This window comes from Anopheles ziemanni, chromosome 2, assembly GCF_943734765.1.
Source record: "Anopheles ziemanni chromosome 2, idAnoZiCoDA_A2_x.2, whole genome shotgun sequence".
NCBI lineage: Eukaryota > Metazoa > Arthropoda > Insecta > Diptera > Culicidae > Anopheles > Anopheles ziemanni.
This window is the reverse complement of record NC_080705.1, coordinates 41,561,814-41,577,589: the sequence shown is the minus strand read 5'-3', so window position 1 is coordinate 41,577,589 and position 15,776 is coordinate 41,561,814. Positions and strand designations below refer to the sequence as shown.

Here is a 15,776-nt window from a genome sequence, read left to right as displayed (position 1 = left end):
AGAATCTTCCTCCTCTTCACGCGAATGACAAACACCGGTTGCGATGACATGCTGCGAATAGTTTTTGATTGAAACTTGGCTCTCTCGTCTGCCGTCAGATGCAGCTGACATAATGCTCGCGTTGGCCGCCGGTAGCGAGGAATGTCATTCCGCCATTCGTTACCCAACCGCTTCCCTTGGTGACTCCTAATTGGAGGTAATCTCGGCCGGATGATGCACGACTGTGCATCAAGTGATCGTGGCGGATGGCAGAAGCAACGCATTTGAATGACAGAAACAAATCTTTGACGATAAGTGAGCGGAAGAATTGTTGGGCAAACAGAGGCGAAAAGGGAAGAAGATTGTAGTACAGTTAAGCACCACTAATGAAAATGCAGGGTTTGAGGCAAATAGATTGACTGTTAAAACGATAATAATTGAATGACGGATAATATGATCAAGCGCAAGATTGAATCTGAACACAATTTAAAAAATCTAAACGATTCGTAAGCTAGTTGGTAACAAAAATTAGAAGAAGTAAAGCCATCTAGGCAGATTGAATTAAAATACTTTTAAGAATTACGAACTCGTGAACGTGAAAAATGGATGGGGTAATCAGCCCTGTCATTGATCTTGACCAGAGTGGATGGTGACAAGATGCACGAAGATATAAAAGCTAATTAAAATTGAAGAAAAGAAATAGTTTAATTCGAATATTTAAGTATAAAGAGAAATGAGGTGTAGAAATTACGAGAGGAAATGGTGGTGATCTGTGTGGTTTTAACAAAATCGATTCTAATGCATCTCGCAAAGTCTACTGCTTTTAGACAATTTTCAATCGGACTATTTTGAGTTTTATATTCAAAGTCTATTCATTCCATCCTTATTCTTTAACGAAATTTTTTTTTTATAAATTCTCTCTGGCATTCAGCGAGGATAAACATTAATTTGTTAAATTAAACGCTGCGTAGAGTAGCACTAGTAGCGTTAATGTAGTTTAGTGCAATATTAAAATACCATCACGAACGGAAAGAAAACAAAAACAAACAGTAGTCTGCATTTTCCATCACGCATTGCACGATTCATGCAATATATAGTCCATTTCCTATAGCCCGAGGTGAGGTAGCCAATCATCCGGCCATCGAGACAAATCTTCCGGTACGGTGTCGTTGTTTTCGTTGGCACGCGCATTCGGGAGACGACGGTACCCTAATATCTCCCCGCCCATAACTGATTCATTAGACAACGGTCCACCGTTTGTAGACCCGCCTGGTCTGGTGGTAGCTTAGCCGGAAAGGAGAGGTGTCTCCGACGACGACGCTCTACGATCGGGGCATCGATTCGATTAGGCTGATTACGGTCACACCGTGCTCCCGCTTCCCAAAACCAGACCGCACGTTGCGAGGTGTTTAAGGTATCGCATGCATCACGAACATGCTCCCTCCAGCCGGTTATAAAACATTAATGAACGGAACGGCCAGCAAAACCTTCTTCGTCCCATTCATTTGCCCTTTTCATGGGAAATATTTGTGGACGAAGGTGTTACCGCTTCAGCTGGGTCTCTTCCTGCTTTTGACCACTTTCTTCTTGACATCCGCCCCGTCGGCATCTATCGAATCCGGAAACCCTTTGCAAGAGGAAAATCGATGCATGGGAACTAGGTCAGCTCGGGCATTTTATTTGTGAGGTCGTTCTTTGCGACCTGTGAATCCTTCGGACGAGATCCCTAATGCCCGATGCCATTGCAGTATTGAGCTGTTCATCCTGTGAATCATTATTTTCTAGCCGAACCAACCACCAAGGTGGAGAGACGCGCTAAGAGTAAGGGTATTTTTCTACAGCAAAAAGCACGTTCTGCGTGTTCACAAATCCCTTGAACCTATCTAGGTCAGGATCAATCGTCCTCGATCTTCACTTGATGTAAGGTTTGAAAAAGACTTGATTGATGATGAGCATATTTCACTAGACATGGGCGTAGGGTTTCTGGTGAATGCTACCAGAAAATACAACCTAAATAGGAGTTATTCCGAGTGTTGAGAAAACTTGCGGGAATTTTATTCTTACGGTTTTATCTTTTTGGAAGAATATACTGATAGTCTCTATAAATCATGTTGCAACCTCTTTTATTTATGACGCATATTCTAATTCTCTTTTTATCTTTGTTTTCGTTGCAGAAATCTTCTTTATGCATTGCCGTTTATGGGGAGTGTGCAGTAGCAGCATACACAGCTTTTATCGAGAACCTCCCGTGGAACGAAGCGTGAACTGACCGGTCGCGTTTTTATTTTGTTTGTGCGTTGCTTCCCTCTAAAACAAATCCACCCGTACGCCTCGCGTCTAGTGTATCGTCAAAGCTGACATTTGCGGAGAAAAAAGGCCAACGGTGACCGTGGAATCGGCAGCCGGCGGTGCGCAGTTAACTGCGGTCGGGGACAATTGTCGTTGATTGTTGACCGACGTTCGTCATCATCGGCCATCGGTAGTCGTTGGTTTTGTTTGCCGACGCCGGAAAAGTTGAGCTGGTGGAACAGGAGTGGATCGGTGTAGGAGTGAAGGAAGCCACCGGGCACGTTTGCAAATAGATTTGACTCTGCCCGCGGAGAACAACAACAACCACAGCAACCCCCGGACTCCCGGGATACCCACCGGGTACGGAACAATTTTCTACCCAGCCAGTCCGGACGCAACGACAAACACTGAACAAAATGTCACATCACAGCGACGATCAGCTGCTGCAGGCCGGCAGTGACTCTTTCTGGGAGCTGAACAACTACAAACGCACCACCAAGCGGATAGAGGACGGTTATAAGTGAGTGATCATCGTATCGGGGCGACCGATTAGCCAATTAATTAGCCACTAGAAAAAACAAAACAAAACAGAACGAATCACTAATTTGAATTCTTATTCTCTTCTGTTCTTCTTCGCATCCCTATCTCAGGCTCTGTACGGAATTGCAAACCCTCATCCAGGAGCGTGCCGAAATCGAGAAAGCTTATGCCAAAAATTTAAAAACATGGTCGAAAAAATGGGGCGAACTGATTGAAAAAGGTGAGGAACACCTTTTGTGAGGTGTATTATGATGTTGCGAAAGATCATCTATGAATTAAGAAACCTACCATGGGCGAAAATGGCATTCGCTCGAGAGCGCGAAAACTGAAATGCATAATCAAAACCGTGGGCACAAAAATTACATGCTTACCGCTAATGTATCAAATGTTCCCCCCTCGCATCCGTAAGGATGGCGTTACTTAATATGACCTTGATTCGTTCCGCTGGGTGATGCAGTTGACACCGGAGTCGTAATGGAAGTTAACAAAAATACCCCTCCTCCTTCTTCGACGTAACGTACAAACTGTTGTCCGGTGGTCTTTACCCTTCGGATGGTGATAGTTGCAGTTACCCTCGACCATGAAACTATAAACAGGATGGCAATGTTGGTGGTGGCAGACTAAATGTTAAAAATGCATCTTCCTCTATATGGGTATAGCGCATTGTTGTGTCGTATAATAATGTTAGGATACGATACTCTGGAAACTTTTGGAGTATTGAAACACTTTTTCTTAAAGGTTTTATTATTTCCCCCCATTCAAAGTAAATGTTTTTGATCATCTTAATTTAGATTCATTTTTTAATAAGTACCATTTGAAATTCATATAGACATTAGGGTCGAGTGTCACCAGCACAGCCAGATAATTTGTGTGAATTATACACATTATATTACTCTATTCTTATAAATTAACGGTCTTTCCATGTATGTGAAAGGTCAATTAAAATATAATCCACATTTTTGAAATTAGGTGAAACAGACCACAATTTTCATTAGTTTCAATTCATTGGACATATGGATTGGCTTTTGGTATTGATTCAATTATGAAAGTTCAAAACCTCTATGTTCCTAAATTAAAACCGTTTAGTTTGTTCAACATTTCCCATCACTGACCGGTGTCGTGGCAAAATCCCAACTCGTTACATCACTGGTATTGTTGGTGCTGGCAGGGACTACTGTACTAAGCTCATATTGAATTGCAATATATCGTGTATCATCACCCTGCATTCTCGTGTCAGATTGTGTTAGTTCCTCTTTTCATACAACTCAAACTGTTTGAGTGCGAAACATTTTGCAGAAAGCAAACAGTGAAAAGTGAGATCACAAGGTAGCTAGAAGCGACCTGACCCACCAGAATCAATGGGACGGCATTGTACGGAACGGCGTTTTTCCACCCAAGGTCTTACACAAACCGCCCAACGCATACCGCTTCTCCGTGTGCTCACGCTTCTCCGTTAGAGTGGATAAATTTGTTACTATTTAAAAATAGATCTTCGCTACCGTTTGTTCTCACGGGGGCCTCGGCACCACTCCGTTCCGTTTCTCTTTTGCATTGACGCGAAAGTGTCTTAATTTATCTTGTCCCACCCACTTGACTCGGTCATCGGAAGAAAATGGAGCACACCACCGCGAGTCTGACTGACGTTCGTGTATGGAATCGCTTGTAAATCAGATGTTTGATGAAGCGCAAAATAACTGACAAATGATCCAATGCTGGATGGATGCCGCCCTTCGGTGTCCAACGGATGGAACTGGAACAGCGATAGGAGAATAACAGGATGATGCCATTCAATCCCGATCTAATGAACTCCACTTAGCTTCCAGTTTTTGTCTCATTTCCGAAGAGGCAATAATGTGACACGGATGGTGTGGATTATCAGTGGAATTTAACATGCGAACGGTTGAGCAATGCTGCACGTGTGTAGCAAAATAACTTTTTTACCCACTTGTCTGTCCTTGAACCTGTGGGGAAGAAAAACTTCCTGGTCTTTCCAAGGAATTCCATGACCCTTCATTGGGGGGTTACTGTTCTTTATCTTCTTTCTTACATTTCTCCGATTGGTACGCTTCCGGTAGCACTACGAACACACCTTCAATCGGTTTATTGATTTTTCAATTAGCTGATTCGGCAGCTACTCGCACCGTGCTTGCCAGTCGGCAGGTATATGAGCTTTCCAGTACATCGTTAGTAGTAGTAGTTTTTTTTTTGTATTTCTTTCCAATGGCTATACGTCACCCAAGCGGGTTCGGTTGCAAACGAGACGCCCGTTCTTAATTGAGTTACCGAGGGCCAAAAAGGGGACGGCGTTCGAAGACCGCTGGAACGAAAGTGAACGAAGGCAGGGACGTTATGTTTGTGGGTTTAGAACGGGTTGAATAACCAATAATAAAATACAGAAAATCAGGAGCGTTTGTTGTTTGGCAGCCCGATTGCATCATTGATTTACTATTTTTATTCGTGTAGGGCCCGAGTATGGCACAACGGAAGCGGCCTGGAAGGGTATGCTCACCGAAGCGGAACGACTTTCTGATTTGCACCTGAAAATTAAGGCCAACCTGTGCACGGACGTGACACTGCAGATTAAGGATTGGCAGAAGGAGAATTATCACAAGGTAGAATTGTTGAACATCATGTATTTTTTGGTAGTTTATTATCTAACTCGCCTTGCTTACTTGTCCCTCGGCAGTCGATGATGCAAATTAAGGAGCGCAAAGAAATGGAAGATCAGTTCAAGCGGGCGCAGAAACCTTGGGCAAAGCTTATGGCAAACGCGGAAAAAGCTAAAACGGATTACCATGCTGCCTGCAAAATGGAAAAATCGGCCGCCAATCAGGAACGCAATGCCACCAGCGATCAATCGCTGTCAAACGATCAGGTTAGTATGGGTAGAACATGGAAGGATCACAGACGGATCGGCGACGATGGTCCTAATATCCGCATTGACTTGATTTTATTTCAATTTCAGCTCAAAAAGATGCAGGAACGGGTACAGAAGCTAAAGGATGAGGTTGCAAAATGCCGCGAACGGTACGAACAAACACTGAACGAAATCAAGGAGTACAATCCCGTGTACATCGAGAGCATGACGACCGTGTTCCGAAAGTGCCAAGAGATGGAAGAGACCCGACTGTGCTTCTTCAAGAACGTGCTATTTTCGATACACAAATGTCTGAACATTTCTGAAGACCCGAGTTTGCCACAGATCTACAAGGAGTTCCACCACACGATTAACAATGCTGACCACCAGAAGGACCTCAAGTGGTGGTCGAACAACCACGGTGTCAACATGGGTATGAGCTGGCCAACGTTTGTGGTAAGTATGCCGTTCTGCTGCCTTCGCGCGCGCAAAGATACGGGCAGGTGCGGGATGTTTTGGGATTGCAGTTTTCCCGCAACCTGTGTCTGATGCTCCTTTTCCCCTGCTTGTTGGTTTTGACTTGAATATTTTCGTTAATCGTGGTGTTTTCCTGGATTTATTTCACCCTAACGTCTAACGGCTTTCCTGCGCATGTTTTAGCCTATATTGAGTTTGATCGGTTCAAATGCATTCTGATTAATAATTTAATTTTGCATAAGGACAAAATAGGAAATCATTGCTTTTTCTTCAACCTTGCATCAACGATGAAACTTTATTTTTTTCACTTGGTATTATATCGGTTTTTGCTTTAATTTAACAGATTAATTCTTCTATGGAAAGGAAGCTATGGCTAATGCAGCCTGTTTGCATTAATCCTGAACTGATTCACGCTTGAAATCTAAATTATATGGTGGCGTATTTGACCATCGCCACTAAGTATTAACACTTCTTCTGGCTTGCAATAAAAATTATACCTTTTTACTTCTCCAGCCTAAACATTGTTTCTAACAGCTTTCAAATGCTGTGAAGGTTATAGAAGATATACGTCTTTTGTTTTCACTCGAACTTTAAGGAATTAGTTCACCAGCTGTACTTTTTTTATGATTTAATCAATTTAAACGAACTAATCGTAATTTTGTTTAATTTTTTTTCTTTCTTTCAATTTTCCACACTACCTTTAATAAAACACAACCGAACGCAAACTTAAACACACATCTCCAAACAACATAACACACATGATGTTGTTGTTTCCATCCCAATCGTACCGATCGGCTTACATCGAAATGTCCCGCCACAAAAATCACCCTAAAAACGCTGTGTGCAATATCTATCCTGACGCGCATGTGGTTGCGTGCGTCTCCCCGTGTGTGTGTTTGTGTGTGTCTGTGCGTGCATTACACTCAACTCACTTCCCTTCTCCCCCCTCACGGACATCCCGACAAATCGTCAAACCTGCCTACGCCCTTTTCCAGGAGTACACGGAAGAATTCCGCGACATTGCGAAGGGAATCAAATCCAAAGAAGCTTTACCCACAGCGCCGATCACGCTCATTCATCAGCGACCCGTTGCCGAAGATTTGCATGTAATTTCTGTTTGTATTTCTTTTTTTTACTAAGTTATTGTTTTATCCATCCGTTTTCCCCGCACAAAAACGTAACGCATAGTTTAAGCTTTTCGCAAAAGCGAAGGCCTGTTCACGTTTTATTTCACGATTGGTATTGTGATGTTTCTTTTTTCTCGTTTTATTTTGTGTTGTTTGACGTTGGTTTTAGTTGTTTTGTTTGAAATGTTTTGTTATTTTACCTCATTTATCAAATCATTCTATCTAATTTCTTACTTGCAGACATAGCTATAGTTTAGTTATTTGCACCGATAGTTTTTATTTTCGATTAGTTTTTTAATTTCAAAATGTTTCTCAATTTCTAGAAAGAGATATCAATGATTGAGTAGTTTTTCGATCGTAGACGATAGCATTTTATTTATTTTCGCTTTTTGTTTTGCCCAAACACAAATCGTTGGTTGAAGTAGTTTTATCGAAACCGGTTTTGGACTTTTGAGGTGCCAATAAAACAGTAGCATAGTTTCGTAGGCTATAAAATTAGTGCTTTTTTTAAAACGCTTGCTAGTGTGCAAAAGAGTGTTTAAATATAATCGAGTTGATTGATTGGATCTTTCGTGCCTTGTATAGAAAACGCAAATTATCGATTCTAAAATAGGTATTTACTTATCTTTTTGCGTTTCCAAAAAATGTAGTAATAAACTCAGCTAGGATACTGTAAAACATTCACATTAAAGTCATATTTGTTGAGTATTGATGTATCATATCTTTTGTTTCTACGTCCTCTGTGGAACGATCCTCAATTCTAAAATCATCAGGAATATCCACCACCACCGGCAAACAACAATAAACTCGGCGGTGGAAACCGAAACAGTACGGCCCTCAGCATTACCAATTCGAACAGCAACAACCGTAGCACGCCAACCCCGAACAACGATTCACCCAAATCGGAAACTGCCTCAACGAAGAACGAAACGACGACACCGACCCGAAACTCGCCAGGACGCGGCAACGCTCCTGGAGCGGTTGTTACGTAAGTTCCGATTGCCCAATGGTTGGCATGCATTAGATAGTTCGTAACCCAATATACATTTTCCGCTTATTTGCTTTTGAATAGAAATGGCAATTCTGGATCAAACGGTAAAGCAAACGAAAGCAATCCTTTCGAGGAGGAGGAAGAATGGGACGAAGGCGACGGAAATGATAACCTGCTGGTGGATAACGGAGAACCAGGAGTCCCAGTGAAGGCATTATACGACTACGAAGGGGCCGAAAGTGATGAGCTGACGTTCAAGCAGGGTAACGTATTATAGTGGACGAACGATCCTTTGCTTCCGGTGCAAACTTGTTATGATTAATTTTATCTTTTAGGCGATATGTTTGAAAAACTAGAAGATGAGGACGAGCAAGGTTGGTGCAAAGGCCGAAAAGACGGCCGAGTGGGACTGTATCCGGCAAACTACGTCGAAGTGGTGGCAACGTAAGATGGGCACATGGCGGAATGAACGTCGATGGAACAACCAATGGAGCGCGTTAGCGTGATTAATGGATGAAGGTAGTACAATAGCAAAGAAACTGGAGATCAGTTCGCAATGAGCTTGCGTTGGTGGATTTTATTAAAAATCGGTAAAGAAAAGGATCGAATCGGACGATGCGAACACACAACATACACATCACCACACATCCAAAGCGTGAAACAAGAACGTAGTCACAGTAGGAATAGCGAACGGTAAAACAGGGAGAGAAAGTGGCCACATCTGAAATCCGTAACCTTTTTTTGTCTACCTTTTTATCCATTTACATTGCGAACATTGTCCAAGACAGTATGTGTGAACTGTTTCCTTGGTATTCTGGGGCTTTGACATCTCTTGTTCAAGAATGGTAAGCATCAAAATTTCGATTGACCAAGAGGTGAAGATTAGTTTTATACGAAAATGAGAAAATAATACAGCGATTTGGTTATGGAACAGGAAAAGAAGGTGGTAAGCCATACAATCGGAAACGCGGCTTAATCACAGGTGTACCGGTAAAGGTGCATTCTCAAAAGCAGCACCCACTTAGGGATACAGCTTTTGTCTGGCATTTTAAGGTACGCGTACGGGAACGACCAAAAGATTTTTTTTATCAAATATTTTTGACAATGCTGTTAGTAACTCCGTACACCAATGCGTGATTCGGATTTGTTTGTCAAAGGCAAAGTGAAATTTTCTTTTTCGAAACACATTTATACTGTACAGTTTTCTTTCTTATTACGAATATTTACATGCTTTGTAGGAGTCTCTTTTTTGTTTGAGCTACTTTCTTACGAGTGTGTTGAACTCGTTGGCATCTACACATACTTTGATATTGCCCCAAAACATGTTATTATCTAATAATTAGAGAAACATGTTTGTTTATTTGCGCATTCTCTGGTTTCTGAATGATAGACGACGTTCCCATGCCCATTAATTGTAAATTATGATGCAAATTGTTTATCACTGCATGTAGCAAGGCATTTATAGAGACACAATGATGGCAGATGATGTGTTTGTTATCCTTTTCCCGTGGTGCGACGTGATGATAGAACCTTTCGAACAAAATGGCTCAACACGTGCGAGGACGAATGGACGTATTACAATTTCTGGTATGATACGGTTTAACTATCACATCCCACGTAAACTTTTAGAATTTGAATCGCCTCGTAGAATTGAATTCACCAATTTTGATAATCTAGCGTTGTAGGGAAACATAATTCCGGGATTAGTTGAAGCGAATATACCATCGCCCTGTAGAGTGTGAAAATTAAAAATCGAATATTTTCTAGCCTCTCCAATCGTGGTATCTTTGTAGAGCAAATGAAAATATTATCGGTAGATTAATGCTAAGCACTGGTTTCCATCACTTCCTTTCCTTCCGAAAAATACACGTGAGTAGGAAGAAAATCGACCAGCTCAAAAGCGAGCTTAGTTTAATTGAGGAAGTAACATTCGCTCCAATCCAAATTTTCTTTTTTCCTCCCATGTCTGGTAGAAGAATTAAAAGCAATTTGAACAATGAACAAATAAAACTGATGCTTTAAATTTAGAAACCCCAGTTTAGACAAATATCGCACACCGGCGATGACAAGCTTGTTTGAAGATTGAACATTTAAGTTGATAACTCATTGTCCTATCGTTTTATTGTTATCAAAGGACTTTTAAAAGCATATGGATGAAAGGGAATCTTGGGATGGATATTGGAGCATAACGCCCATTATACAAAAGATATAAACCACTAGCTGCGAAAATAAAAAAAAAAAACAAATGAGATGAAAAGATATGAAAGGGAAATAGTAAGTATTGCATGGGGTAAACGTCGAAAATCACGTTTATAGCTCGTTTATGGAATGAATGAGGATGGTCGTCATGGAAAAGGCGAGAAGAGGGAAAATGTTGTGTATTATATTAAGTTTGAGGAGAAAAAATATATACATAGAAATATATTAAGCAGTAGTAGTATTGTAGTTAAGATATAACGGTTATTTATATAAACAGTTGCAAATGTAAAATAGTTTTTCGACTTTTTACACTCGCAATCGAAGCTCCATATCACACACAAACATAGCAAAGATTTGTTATAAAATAATCAATGTAGGCACTGAAGTTCACTGAGTGAAGATGGCTGGAAAGGCACCGACTGGAAAGCGTATTGTACTGCGTAGAAACGCACCGAAGGAATCCGAAAGTATGAATAATATTTTCCATCAGACGGATGAAACCTTTTTCGAAACGCAATACTGCCACGGATTTCCCACCCATGCACCGCCGGTTGCGGGGCCCATTCGGCCATCATCAGCGGTCGACTCTGGAGCACAAATGAAAAGCGTGATGGAGAATGAAAGCAAATCGTTGAAAGAGCAGTATCGCGATGTGTTGCATCAGCAGCAGCATCACAGCCAACAGGATCGTATCGGTGGCTCAAGGTTCCTGCATACGGTCGATTCATTGGCGGCAGTGAAAAATTTAACGCACGGTGCGAAAAGCCGAGTGGAGAACAATTTTTCGAGCATAATTTTCCCCGGTTGCAGTGACACCGCACCGAGTGTACGAAGAGCACGCTCGGATGATCTGAGAGATATCTGCCACAGGATGACCCACGGCAAGCGAACCAACAGTGACCGCAATGGAGGATGTTTTTGGAAAATTTTAAACCATGACAATGCCGCTTCCTCTTCGATGGCTGGAGTGGCGTGTAAAAAGAATGCGGAAATCCCGCAGCCAATCGAAAACGAAAGTTCCAGCCTTCAGCTCAAAAACGACGCCATTATACATCAGGAGGAACGCCAGGATAGCTCAGCTATAAACCAAGCTCTGCAATATTTGCATAAATTGCGTACAAATTTTTCCCAATCCGGTGCGATCCAAAAAACAAAGGACGAACTAACACGAGCTTCTGTTGACGGAATCGGAGACTACGACTGGAACGCGATGCTTCTAAAACAGGTCGGAACAGGAGGAACGCCGGATTACGGTGTGTTAGACCCACTACTACAAATTCTAGAGATCAACCCCAAAACACGAGAAGGGTTTGTTAAATTGCTGGATCTTTTGGATGGTGAAGTCCCTTACCCATGAAGTGTCCGAAAACGTCTTCGTTGGAAAACAAAAATGAGTACAAATTTATTGATATCGTTTAAAACGTCGTTACATTGTTCGTTTGGAAAATACAAAATACAAATTAAAATGAAGAGTAGCGAAGGGTCAACCCTCTCTTTTGCTTTACGATTCGCGTCGGATCATTAAAGCTAATTGTATATCTTTAGGGATTAAGGTAACCCGACCGCGATGTACGGTACACCGGTAGGCGTCCTCAAACAATTGCACGATGTAGATTTCTGCAGCTTCCTGCAAACATTCTAGCATTTCTAGCGTAACTCTCAGCCCAGAATCTGAATAATCCGCTAGTATTTCGCGAATCACACGTCCGAAAGACAGTTTTGGAATAAGTGTGTCTCCCGTGTCCTGGAGTCTAACCACCTCTCTCAATATTTTTATCTCTGTCGGTGTCTTTTGCTTTCGACTATGCCTCCTTTGGTTTTCCTTTTCCTTGGCCAATGTTTTATCTGGCGCTGAATTTGCGGATTTAGGCGTCATTTCGATGCCATCACTTGCTGATAGTTCGTTTGAAGTGTCCGGTTGGACCAAGTCCGAGTTTGGTACCGTTGACATGCTACCCAGCCGGTGCACCGTTGGAATGTAAACTTGTTTCACCTTTTGCGGACTTGAATGTTTGTGGGACGGCAGGTACGAAAAGTTGGGTTGCGATTGCAGGGTATTTTCGCCGGACATTTCACTCTGGTCGTCCATGTCGAAGCCCATCATTTGTTCCAGCCCCTCGTTCGAAGGGAATGGACGGATTTGGTTCTTCGCAATGCCAGGCGAGGATCCTTTCGGTGACGGTTTTTGTGGATCTGGTGTTTTTTTGGCAAGCATTTTTTTACCAGCGATTGATTTCCTGGGAGCCATGGCTTCGTTGAAGTGGATGGCGAATATATCCCGAAAATATATTTATATTAACACTACTTTTAAATCTAATTGCCACCAAATGTCGTCAGCCACACAATCTGGGGGAATCTTTGGAATTACGTCAACGCCCGAATATTTAGTGATCTTTGTTTACTTTAATTGGTAAACAACCCCTTCCACTTTACTTCTCGCACCGGTTCAAGCGATGGATATTGTCATAAACATAGTTTCCGTGAGGCTTGAAGTGAAATATAGATTCGCTGTAATTTGCATAGTTTAAAATTTTTAATATTATTCAAATTAAATTTTAGGCCTCCCAGTTCAATCGTTGCATTCCGATAAATTCAAATTGTCGAAGTACGCAGCCAGACAGCTAAGGTACATAAATCATAGATTTGTATATACATCTTGGTAAGCCCAACATTTTCGAAAAACGTCAACTCTCTTTGTTGATGTAATTGATAAACATTAAATAAACAAAAAGTAGTTTTCGGGTAGAACACAATGGTTTGATTTCCAAAATACATCACAGTGCCTGATTCATCAATTATTTTCCCTGATTATCAGGTGGTGCTGGATGCAAAGTGTGTGCAAGTGCGTAACTAATCTAATTAGGTTTCGAGCAATTGGTACAACTCTTTTTCATATCTCCCAAATACAGTGCATCGTGCCGTAGTCGGTCATAGATCAGGTATGGAGAGTGAGGACCCAATCGAGGACGACGTCGATAGCTCGACGGAAGCATTCGACCAAAGTACGTTGAGCATAAAACCTCAAATCAAGGGCACTGTGCAAGGTATTTTAGATTCGTTATTTTCTACGGAAGCTCCGGTTATTCCCGCTGGTCACTTTCTGTTTAGATGTCTTCACTACACCTGCTTTGCTTTGTACTTGTTCTGGATTGACTCACCTGAAGCGTAGTGTTGTGTGCTTTATTATCGTAAAGGGCCTGACTCATTTTTGCACCCGTAAGCCAGTTGCCAAACCTTTACAGCAGATACCATTCAGTTCAGTTTACCTTTGTTGTTTGCGTAGTCAGAATGCAGCGTAGTTATCCTGCTCATACTCAGTTTGTTTCCTTTGCAGACATTTGGCAACGTCCGACCCGCCGGCCACTCCCAGCTGATGGCGAGGTGACGCTATGCTTCGAAATTCCCTTGGCACGAATTCTGCCGTCCGGTGCTACCGGGGATGGAGGCACCAGCGCGGGTAAAAAGTATGTGGTGTATGAAGTGAGCATTCGTAAGGATGGCCCTGGGCCGGACCCCTACCCGACCAGCATCGAGCGACGCTACACTCACTTCCTTAAGCTTTATGAGGGGCTTCGAAAGGACCATCCGGGCGCCGTTCAAATGATCAACTTCCCGAAAAAGGTGCTTATGGGAAACTTCAGCGCCGAACTGATCGCCGACCGGAGTGCTGCCTTCGAGAGCATTCTCGATCATCTCGTGACCGTGCCTTTGCTCCGTGAATCGGAGCATTTTCTTGAGTTTCTGCAGGGAGACGAACTGCGTAACGCGTGTCAATTATTGGACGAACGTCGGAACGAATTGGCGGTGCCACTGCTGGAAAATTGCTTTCGTTTGCTGAACAAAATCTTCCTCGATAAATCAAAGTGCGTGTTGCTGTTGCTCTGTCGGTTGGTGGCCGCCTGCACCACATCCCCCATACCGCATTCGGCGGCGGAACAGTGGGCCGAGCTGGCCCTGCGGCGATACGAACACGTGTGCGACACGGAACTGTTGGTGCTGTATATTCCGCTTTTGCAAACCTGTCTTCACCTGTGGTGGCAACGTGGGCGCGATCGTACCCTGCTTGAGGAACGATTGAACGAAATGGGTCGGAAGGGAATCAAAGTAAAGGGAGGTCCAACGCTTGCCCAAGCCATTCACGCTTTGGATCCACGGGCGGAGACTATCTAAGCATGTGCTCTAAACCGTTACACCTCTGTCTCTCACAAGCAACCATCACAAGAGTAGAAATTCAACATCACAGACTATCCTTAGGTACTTTTTTGGATTAAGTTTAATTTTTGGTCGGTTTTATATGGTCTTTTAATTTATTATATAAAGGATAATTCTACATGCTAGTGCTGTCTGCTAAAACTAAGCTAAATTGTTCTCGAGCAGCATTTTTCTACAGCTAGAAGACGAACGGTAGAACAGCTCCTTTTTAGTTTTGGGTCGTTATGAATGTAAGCAATATGTGCCGTTTTCGCCATTGGATATTTTATACAATAAATATAAATTTTAAACGCTTTGTCTTTATCATACAATACCACTCATTTTAATGAAAATAAAATACTTTACTTGTTCAGTTTACTCAACCCGGGCAAAGGAAACTAAATTTAGTTATAACCGCAACGACTTGGATTTTGATTTTGGACACGTATATTTTGCCATATGTTAGATTTCAATTCTGCACATTTCGAAGATTATTTAGCACAATATCCTCAATAAACGAAATTTAGTAGTCTCTAATTTTTCATTTGTTAAAAATAACGTTTTCAAAACTCGAGGTGAGTCGATAAAAACATAGCATACGTCAATGCGATTCTCAAATCGACAAAATTGAACTGAAAAATCATAGTCAGTAAAGTATATGTGGTTATTCCACCATGTTGGTTGCCAATGCTCAGTAACTGTCAACCAAAGCGTATAATGCTAATACCCTCGTTTGAACGAAGTGCATAGCGATTAATTTTTTCCTTCACAAAATTCATCTCATTCGTTTGGAAAGGTTGAGGAGCAATTTATATGTTTCACGAAATCTTTCACAAAATAACCAAACCACAAATAACCTGACTGTCATTTCATGTTTTCTATCTCAAGGTGTATAAATATAGAAGGTGACTTTATGTCGCTTTGGAAGGGGTGCCATATTTGAGAAGAGTTATGTCAAAAGCCCAATCCTTTTCCGATACCCCCCCTCAAAACCCATATGAATACCCCAGAAGTGTTATGTCAAGTCATGAAATGTCATTTTACACTGGACGACTTCACCTTCTAATTTATACACCTTGTTCTATCTGTCATTTTATGTTTCGGCTATCTGTCAAAATGCTTGCGA

The 15,776-nt window shown here is 42.0% G+C and overlaps 3 protein-coding genes across 4 annotated transcripts; 2 read left to right on the top strand and 1 right to left on the bottom strand.

Annotated features, from left to right (window-relative positions):
* Positions 1–2,164: 2,164 nt before the first annotated feature.
* LOC131282540 (protein kinase C and casein kinase substrate in neurons protein 1) lies at positions 2,165–10,712 on the top strand. The gene is made up of 9 exons (XM_058312036.1): positions 2,165–2,788; positions 2,919–3,028; positions 5,272–5,420; positions 5,495–5,683; positions 5,774–6,121; positions 7,138–7,248; positions 8,043–8,257; positions 8,342–8,523; positions 8,596–10,712. The coding sequence occupies exons 1-9, from the start codon at positions 2,685–2,687 to the stop codon at positions 8,706–8,708; spliced, it is 1,521 nt and encodes a 506-aa protein (XP_058168019.1). The 5' UTR covers positions 2,165–2,684; the 3' UTR covers positions 8,709–10,712.
* Positions 10,713–11,874: 1,162 nt separating this feature from the next.
* LOC131281600 (uncharacterized) lies at positions 11,875–12,681 on the bottom strand. Its single transcript, XM_058310942.1, has one exon. The coding sequence runs from the start codon at positions 12,672–12,674 to the stop codon at positions 11,961–11,963; it is 714 nt and encodes a 237-aa protein (XP_058166925.1). The 5' UTR covers positions 12,675–12,681; the 3' UTR covers positions 11,875–11,960.
* Positions 12,682–13,169: 488 nt separating this feature from the next.
* Positions 13,170–14,968, top strand: LOC131292535 (sorting nexin-21). Of its 2 annotated transcripts, none has more exons than XM_058320835.1 (3): positions 13,170–13,301; positions 13,369–13,461; positions 13,794–14,968. In XM_058320835.1, coding segments are annotated over exons 1-3 (930 nt in total). In that variant the 5' UTR covers positions 13,170–13,300; the 3' UTR covers positions 14,630–14,968. The 2 variants fall into 2 exon arrangements, with proteins under 2 accessions (XP_058176818.1, XP_058176817.1); XM_058320834.1 differs by having other exon boundaries at positions 13,369–13,503.
* Positions 14,969–15,776: the final 808 nt, after the last annotated feature.

What these genes read in the sequence shown, in the direction of transcription:
- LOC131282540 (XM_058312036.1), top strand. Translation starts at nt 2,685, where the DNA reads ATGTCACATCACAGCGACGATCAGCTGCTGCAGGCCGGCAGTGACTCT. An exon ending in AATCGCTGTCAAACGATCAG is followed by an intron (nt 5,684 to 5,773) that starts GTTAGTATGGGT and finishes TTTCAATTTCAG; the next exon opens with CTCAAAAAGATGCAGGAACG. An exon ending in GCTCCTGGAGCGGTTGTTAC is followed by an intron (nt 8,258 to 8,341) that starts GTAAGTTCCGAT and finishes GCTTTTGAATAG; the next exon opens with AAATGGCAATTCTGGATCAA.
- LOC131281600 (XM_058310942.1), bottom strand. Translation starts at nt 12,674, where the DNA reads ATGCTTGCCAAAAAAACACCAGATCCACAAAAACCGTCACCGAAAGGA.
- LOC131292535 (XM_058320834.1), top strand. An exon ending in AATCAAGGGCACTGTGCAAG is followed by an intron (nt 13,504 to 13,793) that starts GTATTTTAGATT and finishes TTTCCTTTGCAG; the next exon opens with ACATTTGGCAACGTCCGACC.